At 51.2% G+C, this 14,276-nt stretch overlaps 5 protein-coding genes across 5 annotated transcripts; 3 read left to right on the forward strand and 2 right to left on the reverse strand.

Moving 5' to 3' along the window:
- Positions 1–155: 155 nt before the first annotated feature.
- BU24DRAFT_373050 (kinase-like protein) lies at positions 156–1,462 on the forward strand (the record flags this gene model as incomplete). The annotated part of the gene is made up of 3 exons (XM_033524519.1): positions 156–488; positions 597–1,244; positions 1,301–1,462. 3 exons carry the CDS (start codon positions 156–158, stop codon positions 1,460–1,462), a joined length of 1,143 nt encoding a protein of 380 aa, XP_033381906.1.
- A 380-nt stretch (positions 1,463–1,842) lies between these two features.
- On the forward strand, positions 1,843–3,415 carry BU24DRAFT_373054 (tricarboxylate transport protein-like protein). The gene is made up of 4 exons (XM_033524520.1): positions 1,843–1,925; positions 1,982–2,056; positions 2,121–2,267; positions 2,433–3,415. The coding sequence occupies exons 1-4, from the start codon at positions 1,908–1,910 to the stop codon at positions 3,108–3,110; spliced, it is 918 nt and encodes a 305-aa protein (XP_033381907.1). The 5' UTR covers positions 1,843–1,907; the 3' UTR covers positions 3,111–3,415.
- A 2,821-nt stretch (positions 3,416–6,236) lies between these two features.
- BU24DRAFT_373056 (acetyl-CoA synthetase-like protein) lies at positions 6,237–9,704 on the forward strand. The gene is made up of 2 exons (XM_033524521.1): positions 6,237–8,847; positions 8,904–9,704. The coding sequence occupies exons 1-2, from the start codon at positions 6,502–6,504 to the stop codon at positions 9,672–9,674; spliced, it is 3,117 nt and encodes a 1,038-aa protein (XP_033381908.1). The 5' UTR covers positions 6,237–6,501; the 3' UTR covers positions 9,675–9,704.
- Positions 9,705–9,869: 165 nt separating this feature from the next.
- BU24DRAFT_424567 (uncharacterized protein) lies at positions 9,870–10,251 on the reverse strand (the record flags this gene model as incomplete). The annotated part of the gene is made up of 1 exon (XM_033528541.1): positions 9,870–10,251. A coding segment is annotated over exon 1 (227 nt), but the record flags the coding sequence as incomplete, so codon positions are not given.
- Positions 10,252–11,677: 1,426 nt separating this feature from the next.
- Positions 11,678–13,451, reverse strand: BU24DRAFT_373061 (FAD/NAD(P)-binding domain-containing protein; the record flags this gene model as incomplete). Its single annotated transcript, XM_033524522.1, has 2 exons — positions 11,678–12,258; positions 12,311–13,451. Coding segments are annotated over 2 exons (1,722 nt in total), but the record flags the coding sequence as incomplete, so codon positions are not given.
- Between the last annotated feature and the right edge of the window lie 825 nt (positions 13,452–14,276).

Consider the following 14,276-nt stretch of genomic DNA (forward strand, 5'->3'; position numbering starts at 1 on the left):
ACCCGTCGCTCGAGGAAGCTTACTCGAACCTTCAATTAACATTTCAATGCGTGAAATTGAATATGTAGGCACAGCGGCTCGTACACTGAAATCCCCAAGAAAGGTCCTATCACCCGTAGAGTAACAGGTATCGCCATTGAAGAACCACATACACAATGTCTGGCGTCACCAAAGAAAAGACCCGCCATGACCTTGATGACGAGGGTCTGGGGAAATATCTAACAAACCATCTACCTAACCTCAAGCTCCCCATCATTTCCACAAAGATCGGATATGGACAGAGCAATCCCACCTACTTCGTCGACGATGCAAACAACCAGAGGTTCATATTGCGGAAGAAGCCATCTGGGACCATCATCTCTCCCGTGGCCCACCAAGTAGATCGCGAGTACAAGGTTCTCAAAGCATTGGGGACCGTGAAGGGATTCCCCGTGCCGAAAGTGTATTGCTTATGCATGGATGACTCGATCATTGGCACTGCTTTCTATGTACGTTGTTATAAAATCTGACAGTGACGCTTTTCCGGATACATTATCCACAGATACATACATCCATCTTCCCTGACTCCCAAACCTAATACTTACCCAACCCCCCAGGTCATGGAATTCGTCAAAGGCCGCATAATCACCGACCCAGACCTCAAGGAACTCTCCCCCACCGAACGCCGCGCCGCCTGGTTCTCCGTCGTCTCAACCCTCGCCTGGCTCCACTCCATCGACCCGGACTCCATCGGCCTCGCCTCCTACGGCAAGAAAACCGGCTTCTACACCCGCCACTGCAACACCTTCTCGCGGATCGAAGCCCAGCAATCCGCCGTCAAGGACAAAACGACGGGAAAACCGCTCGGCCGCGCGCACCCCAACTTCGACGAGATCGTCGACTTCGTGCGCAAGCGGGCCCCCAGCGACAGAGCCAGCATCGTGCACGGCGACTACAAGTTCGACAACGTGGTCCTGCACCCCACGGAGCCCCGTGTCATTGCGATTCTCGACTGGGAGTTGAGTACGATTGGGCATCCGCTCATGGACGCGACCTATGTGGTGGGCCCGTACTGGAACCGCGCGAGTGGGAGTGCGAAGGGGGCGGTGAGGGACGATATGGGTGGGGATGTGTATGATGTGGAGAATCAGAGGAAGGCGGGAATGCCGAGTATGGATGAGTTGTTGGACGAGTATGCGAGGATTGCGGGGTGGGATCCTAGGAGGGATCGGTTGGATGTAGCGAAGATATTTCATCTTATGAGGGTAAGATGGCTCTTGGAAATGAAAGACGTTATGATGATGCTAATCAGTGACTACAGGGAGGAACTATCAGCCACGGCATCCAGGCGAGGACGATCAGTGGGCAGGCGAGCAGCGAGTTCTCGCATGTTTACTTTGAGAATACGAAGCGGAGTCTAGATGCTGCGCTGGCGATGGTTCGTGAATTGAAGGAGAAGGAGGCGTCGAAGAGTAGCTTGTAGATTGTTACTGATGAATATATGAATATGAAGAAGAACTTTAGAAATCAAATAAATTGATTGATCATGCTTTATTTCGAATGGGTTTTTGCAGTTTTGGTCAGTGGTATGTGTGAGTTGCTGGATTGAATGGTAGATACGTTATCTTCAAACCAACTTAGAGCATTTCTTGTCGAGTCGCACAAGATAGAGATCATAACTCAAATCTAAAAGAATTCTTCAACGCCCATTACACTCCACTGCCAAACAATATCAAGCAATTAAATCAATGCAGACGCGCCACCACGTGACCCCGCGCCCGAACGGGCTACAGTCGGCTTCTCGGCTAAGAGATAGTAAATCTCGGGAAACTCTTTCGTCACAGGCCTGTCAGTTCCTGTGTGTATCTATTGTGCACGCCCACCTTCAACAACCCTTTCCTCCTCCGCACGTGCATTGATAGGTTCCAATGGTCTCCGGGACGAATGTAAGAACACTATGGGATATATAAGTCGTGCTGTAACAATCATTGACTCGTACCAGGATTCAAAAAATACGCCCCCAATAGTGTCCTTGGCCGCCGGGGGTGTTGCGGGCGGCATTGAAGCGTTCACATCGGTTCGAGACCCCCTCTTGGATTTTCTCCTTTATAGTGGTATAGTTACTAATTTCTGGAGAATAGTATCCATTCGAGTTCGCGAAGACGAGAGTCCAATTGCGTAGCGAGAAGGGAATTCCAACGCCGAAGAATCCATTCAAGGTCGTCACTCAGGTGTATCAATCTGAAGGGCTCAGAGCGCTGTATAAAGGCTGCGGTGCTTTGGTTGTTGTAAGTAGTTTTTGTATTCACCGTTGTCGTGGGATTGTGTTTTGTTATTCTCTATTCCCACTGTGATCTGTAAGAAATTGTTGCATGGTCGGGTTCGCTTTTCCGGGTTATTGGACTATCTTCCTGGTGTTCTGTATGAACCAAATCACTGAAGCAAAACCCTAGGGATCAATCGCAAAAGATGGAGTACGCTTTCTATTCTTCGATCAAATCAAGATCGCCTTCGCCGACCCACAAACCGGCACTCTTTCCCCACTCCGCAACCTCGCCGCTGGCATGACAGCGGGCGTCGTAGCCTCCATCACCGCCGTCACACCCACCGAGCGCATCAAGACCGCCCTAATCGACGACGCCCGAAACGAACGACGTTTCCGCTCCGGGCTCCACGCCACGCAGGTCATCTACCGCGAGCACGGCATCTCCGGCCTGTACCGCGGCTTCGCCGGTACGACACTCAAACAGGCCTCCGCAACCGCCTTCCGCATGGGCACCTACAACATCCTCAAGGACTTCGAGACCAAGCGCGACATCCCCCAGACCACCGTCACCAACTTCGCAAACGGCTCCGTGGCCGGGACCGTCACGACGCTGTGCACCCAGCCCTTCGATGTCATCAAGACGCGCTCGCAGAGCGCACACGGCGCGAGCACGATAGAGGCGATCAAGAGTATCCTTGCTGACTATGGCTTCTTCCGCGGGTTCTGGAAGGGGACTACGATGAGGCTTGGGCGTACGGTGTTTAGTGGTGGGATTCTGTTTACTTCGTACGAGGCGGCGGTCAAGGTTATTCAGCCGTTGTATTCGGGCTTGACGCATACTGTTGGCGCGCAGGAGACAGCGTAGAAAGTGTATTAGAGTTTGTGGTTCTATGCGATGCATGGTGTTGTCTCGATTTCTTTTTTTCGTTTCATAGAGATAGATATCCTCAATCTTGCATGTGGTCCTCTAGACCGCTCGAAAGTCGTACATTCGCTGTCTAGTACTGCTGACCAGCGTCTCGGACATGATTTGGAATTGCCCCTTCCATGCTCCCTTCTGCCCTCCATCCCCTCTATCACAATGCCTGTCCAGTATCACGGCATGCTATTTCTCATGAACCAAGTAATATCTGAAGTCAGCCAGCAGAGCAGGTGGAGAAGGAAGTCACTGGAAACGATAAGCATAGAGAAACCCCTACAAGCAATTAAACCAAACCTTAGCTTCCCCCTAGAACTCCGCTATCATGGAACATACACGTCAAATGTCGTCGTCTTTCGAATCACTTGTCCTCATTATCCACATTTACTGCAATGACAAAGAAAGACACAATGTTTTGAAAGATTAGCTTATTGCGAACTAGTAATGAATGGACCGAAATGCGTTAGAATTGATATATACGAGGTCGGCTGATCGCGTGCTCGCGTGCCCGTCAATTCAAGTCAAGCCAACCTCAAATCCAAGCCGTATAGTTTATCGTAGAGCGCCTCCTTGCAACGCCTCAATTCTCGGTCCAACGCGGGAAAGGTTGGCGGTAAGTAGGCCAGATTGCGACCTTTTTCTCTTACAAGAATGTAACGGTACTACGTACAGGCGAACGTAAGCTAAGTAAAAATTAATCAAAATTTAAAACTGCATTGTATTTCCAACAATATATCCCCTGCCAGTTCGTACAGTCAGTTTGCTGCTGTATTGTTACAGTGAATTGCACAGTATGCTCCGCGCATTTCCGACTTCCGCGTTTGACCGAGCGAGGACCAATTGATTGCGCGGCAGCAGATGGCCCAGAACGTATTTTACAATCATTCGCTTGCGGGTTGGTTGATGATACAAATACGAGACGGGGTTCAAGTGTACTTATATGTACTAGACGCCGCCTATGAATACGAGTGGCGACAGCGACGCCTATGACGCCTACGACGCCCACCCGAAGCAACCGAACGGACCAGAACTTTGGAAACATTTTGGAGAATCCCCCACGTTCCAAATGGATTGGGGGGAGTTTGTGTCAATCCGTTAGCCTGAAGGAGTAAACGATAGTGTTATACAGTTGTTGCCAACATTCTTTACTTTTTACATAGCTGCATAGGGCAATGCCATTGTACTTGTAAATTGTAAGTATCCTTTCTGTGGAGAGAGGGGGAAATAATACGAAGGACCCTGCCTCAAAGCGGACATATATCCACGTGGTTGGTTGGACACGCACGTACGAATGCACAAACGCACGGTACCTATATACTACCGAGCACACGGGTCGAACTCGCTGGGGAGGGCAAAGCGTAAGGTTCGTAAGGCATGATTACGTGAACAAGTTATCGGATTGTTTCCGACGACATTCGTTCAATCGTGCAATTACAACTGCCGACGATATGGAACATTCAATGTAACTACTGTGTAATTAATGATTACCTTTCCAGGGTGCGGAAGATTATTCGGGCACAGATCAGACGATGACCGCATTGGAAAACGTTCCGTTAGCAAAACGGCCACAATCAATTATACGATGGGAAGCACATGTCAAAATCTTGGCTAGGCTTAAAAGTGAGTCTACGTACGAGGGCGTGAGCTTGATTTCCATTGCTACTGTCTATCTCCGCGCCGGCCCAACCAGCCAGCCAGTCGGTCGGTCAGCCCGTCAACAGGACGGAGTGAACTCGGGTCCAGATTGCAGGCTGATTTCCTATCTCGATTCTCACCGTTTGGACTAACTATGATGATGCTGCCGGCACTTGTGCCAATGCTCAGAGATTGTTCCATTGCAAACAGTCCCCTGCCGCCATAGGCCAAGGCCAAGTAGCAGATTCGTAAATGTTAAATGCGACTTACGATTCAATTCTAGCGCGATTGCACTAAGACATTTAGTGTTGGAATGGATTCCTCGCACATTGTCACTCTAAACTTTAATCTCCTACTACTGTGTAAGCAAAGAAAACCATTGTTCTGGTACCGAATTCATGGTACAAACCGACAGCGCGGCTGTCTATGAGATATGCTACGACCTACCTGGTGCTATATTGGATGTACACCAAGAGAGATGATTGAAAATTTCCGACAAGAAACATATGGAGGAATGAAACGCCCATCTATGGCTATCTCTTGGTGCTCACACTACGTACGCACTTCTCTTGGCCTAATGTTCGTGTCGGCTTATCGGGGAGCTGCTATTATACTCGTTTGGGCAGGTGGTCACAATTACGAGGATTTCGACTTGAACGATTCTTCTGGACAATAACCGATGCTGATGGCACGCAAGTTTTAGGTAAGATGACGGCTGGGGCGACATTGGCCTGGACGATTCCTGCATGTTTTTCCCTATGTTAAATAAAAAGTGAGTGCCGGTACGCATGCGGGCAATGACTGGAGTACCTATTGTCTTACTACGATCAAATTTTGCGTGCGCGCTCTCCATACATACATTGAACATTGTACTATGTAATTGCGGCCACATAGAGACGACAAATCTGGACACCACCACATTTGATACCGGGTATTAACAATGGCAGTCGGAGAAACCATACCAAGCAATGGTACCCTCAAAACATTGGAGTCCCTACCTACATATGGCCATTTTTCCGCGGAGGAGCTGTACTGCGCCGCATGGGCCGTTGTGCTGGGACGACATAGCGGCGACGGCGAGGCTGACGAAGTATCGTTCGGCTACACAATTGGAGGGCACTCTCAAACATTGTCAAATGATGGCATGCGCATTCTCCATTTAAATTTCCCCGCCGAGACTGACATTTGTGGCTTTCTGAGCCAAGTGAGGGAAAAGCTGAAGAAGGCGGCCTCGGCGGAGCTTCTGTCGAACAAGTCTTCTGCCCGCCTGTCACCCTTCCCTAGCACGCTGACCGTCGGAAGCCATCCACGCAATGGCGTCACACCCGCACCCGCCGTCACACTCGGCCCCGCCATCAATGTAACAGTCGCCGGCGGGCCTGGCGGGGAGGAAAGCATTGGAGATAACGTCGCTATCCATGCTGCAGGCGTCCATACCTCACAGACGGAAATCGATCTGTTGCTAGCACATCTGGAACAGGCCGTCCACCAGTTGCGCACATTGCACCCAACAACATACATTCGAGACGTGGACATCTTCAGTGCATTGGATAGAGAGTATCTGCTGCGATGGAACGAAGAGGAAGCCCCAGTGGTCAATGAGACATTGGTCAGTCTCTTCTTGCGTCATGCTCGTCTTCAACCTTCTGCACCGGCAGTATGTTCCTGGGATCGGAACCTCACCTATGGCGAGGTTGATGACATGTCCGAAAGGCTGGCCCTAGAAATGGTGCGTAGAGGGGTCGCGCCCCAGGATACAGTTGCATTGTGTGTGGACAAATCGGCAACAGCAATAGTCGTAATGACAGCCGTCCTGCGAACCGGTGCAAGCTTTGTCCACTTGGGTATCAAAAACCCAGTCCAGCGCCAGTCGGCTATTCTCGACGCCTGCCAGGCTACTGTCAACGTCTCTCTATTGATTGTAGACGAGCAGAACAAAGAGCGTCTTGCTGAACATAAGTCCCGCGAATCACTACCGGGGCTCCTTGTCGATGAGCAATTCATTGCCTCACTCCCCCCTGCAACAGAGGCTACATTCCCATTACCTACTCCCGAGCCTCATTATGCTGCCTCATTTACATTTACTTCTGGATCCACTGGTACCCCCAAGGGCATTATCCTCGAGCATGGCTCAGTGGCCACGAGCTGCCAAGCTATGTCAGATCGCTTTGGTATTGGCCCAGGAACACGAATCCTCCAATTTGCTTCCTACACATTCGATGCTAGTGTAGGAGACATCTTCTATGCTCTTGCTCGCGGTGCATGCGTCTGCTCGCCATCCGAGCAAGAAAGAGTTGACAACCTGGCCGAAGCAGCTCGGAAATTGCAGATCAATTGGGCATTCTTGACGCCGTCTGTACTTTCGTTGTTGGACCCTAGTGACATACCTTCGCTGCGCCGGCTCCTACTCGGCGGCGAGAAGCCTTCGCCGAAACACGTTGCACATTGGGCGAAGAGTGTGTCCCTACATCTTGTCATGGGTCCTTCCGAGTGCGCCATCTACTGTGCCGGCAGTGAAGCCATAAAGCCCGGCCAGCCACCCTCTACCTTCGGAACGGCAGCAGGCTGTCGAATGTGGGTAGTTGATCCTCGAGATCATACCAGATTGGCGCCCATCGGATGCCCAGGCGAGTTGGTCGTCGAGGGCCGCACCGTAGCTAGAGGATACCTACATAATCCGGAGCGTACACGCCTCGCCTTCCTTGGAGAGAAAGACGCTCCATGGCTCCCTCCACGACCTGCTAATGCCGCACCACGTCGCCTGTACAAAGCTGGGGATTTGGTACGCCTTGAAGCACACGATGCCACATTCACCTTCATTGCTCGTAAAGATAACCAAGTCAAGCTTCACGGCCAGCGAGTTGAGCTCGATGAAATTGAGTACCATATCAAAGACGCTGTCTGTGATATTGACAGTGCCTGTGTAGTCCTCAACACAAACAATGCTCCAGGACACAGGAGTAGACATCCCCTCATTGTATTTTTGGTGTTTGTCAGGACCTCCAATGCTGTCGATAATGTGGAACATGAGGGTTCTACCTTGTCACTAACCCCCAACGGAACATGTTTACTACGAAAAGCGAAAGAGCACCTCTCTGTCGCGTTACCTGCTTATATGGTTCCTACGCTATACGTCCCGATTCACCATGTACCTTTCACTGCCAATGGCAAGCGGGATATTGCCAGGCTACGCCAAATCGCATCTGACTTGACCCAGGACGAACTACAGGCTTTCTCCTTGACGGAGCCGAAGTCTAATAAAGTTTTAAGTAGGTCACTAACTCCTCAGGAGGAGCAACTCAGAGACCTTTGGGTTGATGTGCTCGAGCTCGATCCATCAAACCTCGGACCGGACAGTGACTTCATTCGACAAGGTGGCGATTCCTTGACTGCGATGCACTTGGTGACGGCCGCGACGAGAAAGGGATTTCATTTGCCAGTGTCAACTACTATGACGCATCCTCGCTTGTCCGACATGGCGTCACAGATGACTCTCCTGGAATCACAAGCGCAAGATGCATCTCCAGATCCATTCTCCCTTCTACGATCATCATCAGACATTGCAACCCTCAAGGCACGCTGTGCTGAGGCATGCAAAGTGGACTTGGATCAGATAGAAGATATCTACCCCACCACTCCTGTACAGGACATGCTCGTAAATGCAGGTCGCATGCGCCCGGGCACTTACATCTTGACCATGACCTTCCAGCCACCGCCAACAGTGCCACTTGATGTATTCATGGCAGGCTGGGACCGGGTCGTGCGATCAGCAGATATCCTTCGGACACGCATTGTCGCCGATCCTGATGCAGGAAGGCTCCAGGTGCTGATGAAATCTCTTGAATGGGACTTTTATGATACAGAGGAGGACTTCAAAGCTCGCAACGACCACGTAGAGATGGACTTCGGCACTCGGTTGGCGCGGTTGGGCATAATTCGTAAAGGACCTTCGGGTAACTTTGTTTTCGTATTCGGGGGTCATCACGCGCTTTATGATTCATTCATGCTTTCTATGATCTTCGAGCGCGTTGCTCAGTATTGCAAAATGGTAAGTCACTTCCCGAATTGTATAACAACTTCAGGCTAACCGCCGACTGATTGCAGGGAAAATTCGATTCACTCTCGCCTTTCAAGAACTACGTCGCATACATCAACAAACTACCTCTTCAGCCCTCCATGGAGTTCTGGAAAACCACATTAGAAGGCAGCCCCACCCCATCATGGCCACCCGTCCCCGAAGGCCCTGACGCCACCAACTCGATCATCAACCAATTCGTCCCCGTCACAGCACGACCCGCAGAATTCACATTCGCCATCATCGCGCAAGCAGCCTTCAGTCTCCTCTTCGCCGCCTACTCTGGCTCAGATGACGTAACGTTTGGCATGACGTTCTCCGGCCGCGATACGCCCCTCCATTCCATTATCAGCACCGCTGGTCCCACAATCTACTCCATGCCCTTCCGCAGCCGCGTCAACCGCACCACAACAATCGGAACCTTCTTCGACGCCGTGCGCCAGGCCAATCTCGGTACCGTCCAGCATGGCCATATCGGCATACCCCAGATTAGACAGGCGAGCTCGGATGCTGCTCAGGCATGCACTTTCAGAGCGCTCTTCGCCGTCCAGCCACGACATCTCGCGATCCCGAGTGACGTCTTCGGCGAGCGGCTTTCGTTCCACGAGGAGATGGGTAGACTGGCTTTGATCTTCGAATGCGTCACCGTAGAGGGCGGTGTAGATCTCGTCGTTGAGTTCAAGAACGCGAGCTTGAAAAAGCCCGAGACGGAGGTTTTCGTCAACCAGTTTGGCTCGCTGCTACAGAGGCTTGTGGCGCTGCCGCTGGGCACGTTGATGAGCGATGTTGTTGTACTATAGAACGAAGGAAGTCATTTAGCTTAAAATAGGTCACGGATCATTCACTTAGAGCGGGCGTTATTGTTTATGAAGCTTTTAAACTTTGCTTGAATTTTGAATCCCAGTCGAATCTCAATCTATAATGACGCTGTGGTGAAACTGTGCTCAGAACTCTATGTACGCCTAATCGGTCAGACATCAAGATGTTATGTCAATGGCCAACTCACTCCCTCTCAAACACCTCTCTTTTTCTCTCTCTCCGATTTCCAACCCTGGAGTATTCGCCAACGGCAAAAAGAGCTGAACGACAATTCATCACTGGCGCGACGACTCTTACTCAAAACGACTCCAAGCTCTTTGAGCCTGCGCCGAACGCGGTGTCTCAGGCCTCGGCTCGACATCTGTGGTCGTCACTGCGCTGCTACTGCTGCTCTCGCCCGTCTCAGCACCGTCCGACTGCTGCGTACTTTCCGCACTCGAAGTCATCGTACTCTCCGCGTCAATCTGTTCCGTGTTCTCCGTGATCAAATGTTCCGTACTCTCCGTCCGCACCGTCGCCGGCATCGTGATGAATTCAAGTTCCTGTAACTCAATATCCTCCGTCTGGTTCGTCGTCGCCCTCGTGCTACGGGTGAGAAAAGCTAGGAGCCTTGCCGTAAGATTTGGTTGGCCTAGGAAACGCCGCTTGATCGCTCTGAGCGCGGGGCAGCATGCGGTGAGCAGGTACGCGGCGGGCTCGAGGATGGAATAGGTGAGGTAGCGGGGGAGGTGGGCGGTGGGGTCTTTGGTGATGTCGTTGACGAGGGCGTTGTGGAGGCGGAGGAGGCTGGTTATGACGCCGCTGTTGATTTCACAACGTTAGCTTTATGTTGTTGGATTTGAATGCCGGTGAGAAGGGTTTGGAGGGGAAAGAGGGATGACTTACATTCTAGCGACGCCGAACGTACTCGTCAGGCTCATTCTGGTCGCGTGGTCGAACTGCATGTCTCGAAGCCCGTACCACGGTATCGCTAGCAGCATGACGTTGGCTGCGATGCTAATCCCGCTCAGGATCTTGAATTGGAGCATCATGTCCATGCATGTGCCCTCGAGCGAGTCGTTCCAATACTTCGCATACGGCTCGCAGCTGAATGTCGAGAAGGAGACGGAGACGACGAAGTGTGCGAAGACGAGGAACCCGGCCACGCAGTTGGCCCATTTGATTGTTCTTCGCAGGGTGAACGTGGTGTGGTAGATTTGGAGGATGATGAGTTTAGGGACGAGGATAGCGTAGGAATAGGTGTACTCGGAGGCCTTCATGGCCTTGAAGAGGGTGACTTCCACGCCTGGTTTGACGAGTTTGGCGATGACAATGGGGTATCCTACGAGCCCGATGCGGTTTTGCACTATGGTGTGAGGTCAGTCAGTTGTATTTTCTTTCACTAGCTTGGGAATGAGGGTGGAGGTAAAGCTACATACCCAGGCAACTGGCGATGTTCGCCGTCTGGCAGAAGAGTGCCAGCGGCATGACGAGCCGGGCGCCCATGCCCCGGTGATTGTTGGTCATGTAGCGCCCTACGTAGAAGAGCGCCACGAGGAGGATCTGGAGGAGGAAGAGGGTGATCCCGAGGATCTCAACTCTTTGGCCGCCCCGACTGAGGGGCGGCACTGAGTTGGTCACCGCGGGACCCTCTCGAACCTCGTACTCAACCTCCGACATGGCTGTTGATGGCCAGTGGAAGTCGGAGGTGTGTGTGGGGCGAACAACTTCGTGTTCGTCGTAGAGGTATTGAACCTGTGTCTGCTTTCTTGTCAGCTTTTGATCTCTTGGGTCAGTCTGCTGGGTGCGAAGTTGTTGCAGGGGAGAAGGTTTGGGGCTGGGGGGAGAGAGCAATAAATAGTTCAGTGCGGGTCACGGTGGAAGCGAGCAAGGTGAAGGTGGGACAGGTGAAGGCCTTCAAGTGAGTCTGCCCTGCCATGGACTATACTTGGAGACAAAGTAATTCTCAGATTCATCGACTAAAGGAAATCTCTTGCTACTCGTCCCCTCCAGCGTTCACTAAGCTATTATAGCGATTGCTTCGAGCTGCGGCGTACTCAGCTAGTTCCTCATCACCACCATCACTTTCATCCTCACTCTGACCACTCGTCCTTCTTCGACCGTTCATTTTGTCTAAGAGATCTTGGACGTTCCATGAGATTCTCTCCGCACCAATTCTTGCTCCCACTAGGTTTGGTGCGCCAGGACCTAATCTCAGAGCACCCAGCCGTCCTGAGGCGAACAGTGGAACTTCATCAGACCACATAAGATCATCAGTCAAACAGGGGAAGCCTCCCATGATCTCAATTGGATGGTCCCTCAGAATACTCTGCATGAACGGCATGGTTCGAATGTCCGTCTGCACACCTGTTGCAAACACGATGTGGTCGATGGGAGGAAGGCAAATGTCCGACGATGAAGTGGTGCAGGCCCATCTTTCAGATATCTCGTTCCATTTTACAGACTCCAATGTAGTGAAATTATGAAGCACAATCTTTCCAGTATTCAGATGTCCATCAAGAACCTTGCGGTAACGCGGCGTGACACTGCCTCCATTGCGGGCCTCCAGGTACATCTCGAGGCGCTCTATAAATTAGATGTTAGTAAATGCACTACAGAATGTTCAAGGCGTACTAACCTTCGTCAGTATCAGCGGACCAGAAAGCGGCTTGATTGAAGTTGCGAAATTTCCCAACCCATTCGAGATCCATGTCGAAATACTTAATCTTGAGAGGTCCACGCATCATCAAATACACTCGGGAAACTCCGCGCTGAAGGGCGAGGTCGGCAATTTGAACACTCGAAAGACCACCACCAATGATGAGCATATTAGTCTGAGCTTTCATCTTGATCTTGGACACCATGTTCGGCGGAGGAATTTGCTTCAAGTGCATTGCGTGAGTGTAGCCTGCATGAGCACTCGAGTGCTCCAGACCTGGTATGCTGGGAATCGAAGGTGCATTTCCAGGTCCGACAGCGAGCACAACAATGTTTGCAAAACGAACACCTTTATCAGTGGTTACCTTGAAGACTTTCCTCTCTTCCACCAAGTCATCCTCAGTCTGCAGAGCATCGAGTTGTGCATCTTGGAGGTTTGCCAATTTCTGATACTCAATGTCCATAACTTTCTCATGTCGAATCACTTCCTTCCCAATTGAATACCTTTGCGAAACCTGCTCGCAGTGTGCTGCAAACAATTTCGTAGAAGGCGTATAGTAATCCTTCCTATCACGCTCATCGATCTCCGGACCACCTTGAGACATTCGGCCCATGGCATTACGTTTCTTCTTCTTGCGATGCTTGCTTATCCCCTTCCCCACGCAGCCAGGAAGAGCGTATAATTCATCTTCTCTCTCCGTCTCGTACGCATATCCGAGCAAGGCATCGCGATCGGACGGGTCGACGTGGAAGAACATTGGGCTGCGCAAATGCACGATGCCGAAGGTCTTGAACAGCCTGTGCCACTTCGCCATCCAATCTGCCCCGTCTGCATCGAGAACGAGCATATCTATCCCATTGTCCGTTCTCCTAGCCGCTGCGCCCTCGTGCTGGTCGCACCCGCAGTCTGAGGTATCGGGGGTTGAGGGTGGTGTCGGGAGTGAATTCTCCTGCGTCCGCCAGTTCTTAATGTTCATCTTCTTGCCGTGCTTGCGGATCCAGTGGTATCGCTGGTGCTCGTCGTCGGTGAAGGTTGCGGATGGCGTCTGTTCGCGGAGGCGCGCGGCCATTGCTAGGCCGCATGGACCGGCACCGACTATGAGAACATCGTGTACATGCATGTTGATTTCAAGACTGTAGACGTTCAATTTTATGCTCACAAGTCAGATTGAAGCAAAAGTACGAGATAGAATATATCGAGGTCAACGAGTACCTTGATGAGCATGATGCACCTCGGGTGCTCCATCAAGGTACTCGGTATGCTTTTCGAGCAATGAATCCATGGAACTGATGACGCGAGAACACATGATGTCGCACTCGTAAATTTGACAAGTATAGAAAATGTCTGTAATGAAGTTATGTACTCAAACTACTTGGGATGTCTCTATCGCGATGTCAAGTCGGCAAAGCTAGTGCGACTTGGTGCAATATCGCCATACCTACAAAGACACCAACCTCATCCTCACAACATCCCCCCCAAAATCCGCTTCAAAATCCGGCTTATTCGCATTTCGGGCGACCCTCCCTCTTTATAGGATATCTCGTTAATCATCCAGGCATCCCAATAAGGAAAGTTGTCGTGTGCGCGCTCAATCGGGCACTATTTTGAACGATCGTCTGGCTACGGACACGTCAAAACCCGATCGACAAACACCGAAGCTGGCAGTGCAGGCAACCACTGCAGATCATCACCCCTCTGATCTACCATGCGGATTGGCAATTCTCCGAGAGTGGAGGCGGCGTACGCGTATAGTTACTTACAACAGAATCAATCAAGCAAGCAAGCGCGTACGGATGAATTAAGGTCCACCATGTTTGCGCAACGATGGCAATCACTGTACGTCCGACTGATCTTCCATGATAGGAGAAAAAAGGAGCATCATAATTCATGAGTATTGAGCGGCACACTGCTATGGTATCCCATCCACTCCCTCGAACCCAACTGA

The sequence above is a fragment of the Aaosphaeria arxii genome (assembly GCF_010015735.1).
Source record: "Aaosphaeria arxii CBS 175.79 unplaced genomic scaffold BU24scaffold_6, whole genome shotgun sequence".
NCBI lineage: Eukaryota > Fungi > Ascomycota > Dothideomycetes > Pleosporales > Aaosphaeria > Aaosphaeria arxii.

What these genes read in the sequence shown, in the direction of transcription:
- BU24DRAFT_373056 (XM_033524521.1), top strand. Translation starts at nt 6,502, where the DNA reads ATGTCCGAAAGGCTGGCCCTAGAAATGGTGCGTAGAGGGGTCGCGCCC. An exon ending in TTGCTCAGTATTGCAAAATG is followed by an intron (nt 8,848 to 8,903) that starts GTAAGTCACTTC and finishes GACTGATTGCAG; the next exon opens with GGAAAATTCGATTCACTCTC.
- BU24DRAFT_373054 (XM_033524520.1), top strand. An exon ending in GCATTGAAGCGTTCACATCG is followed by an intron (nt 2,057 to 2,120) that starts GTTCGAGACCCC and finishes TCTGGAGAATAG; the next exon opens with TATCCATTCGAGTTCGCGAA. An exon ending in GCTGCGGTGCTTTGGTTGTT is followed by an intron (nt 2,268 to 2,432) that starts GTAAGTAGTTTT and finishes GCAAAACCCTAG; the next exon opens with GGATCAATCGCAAAAGATGG.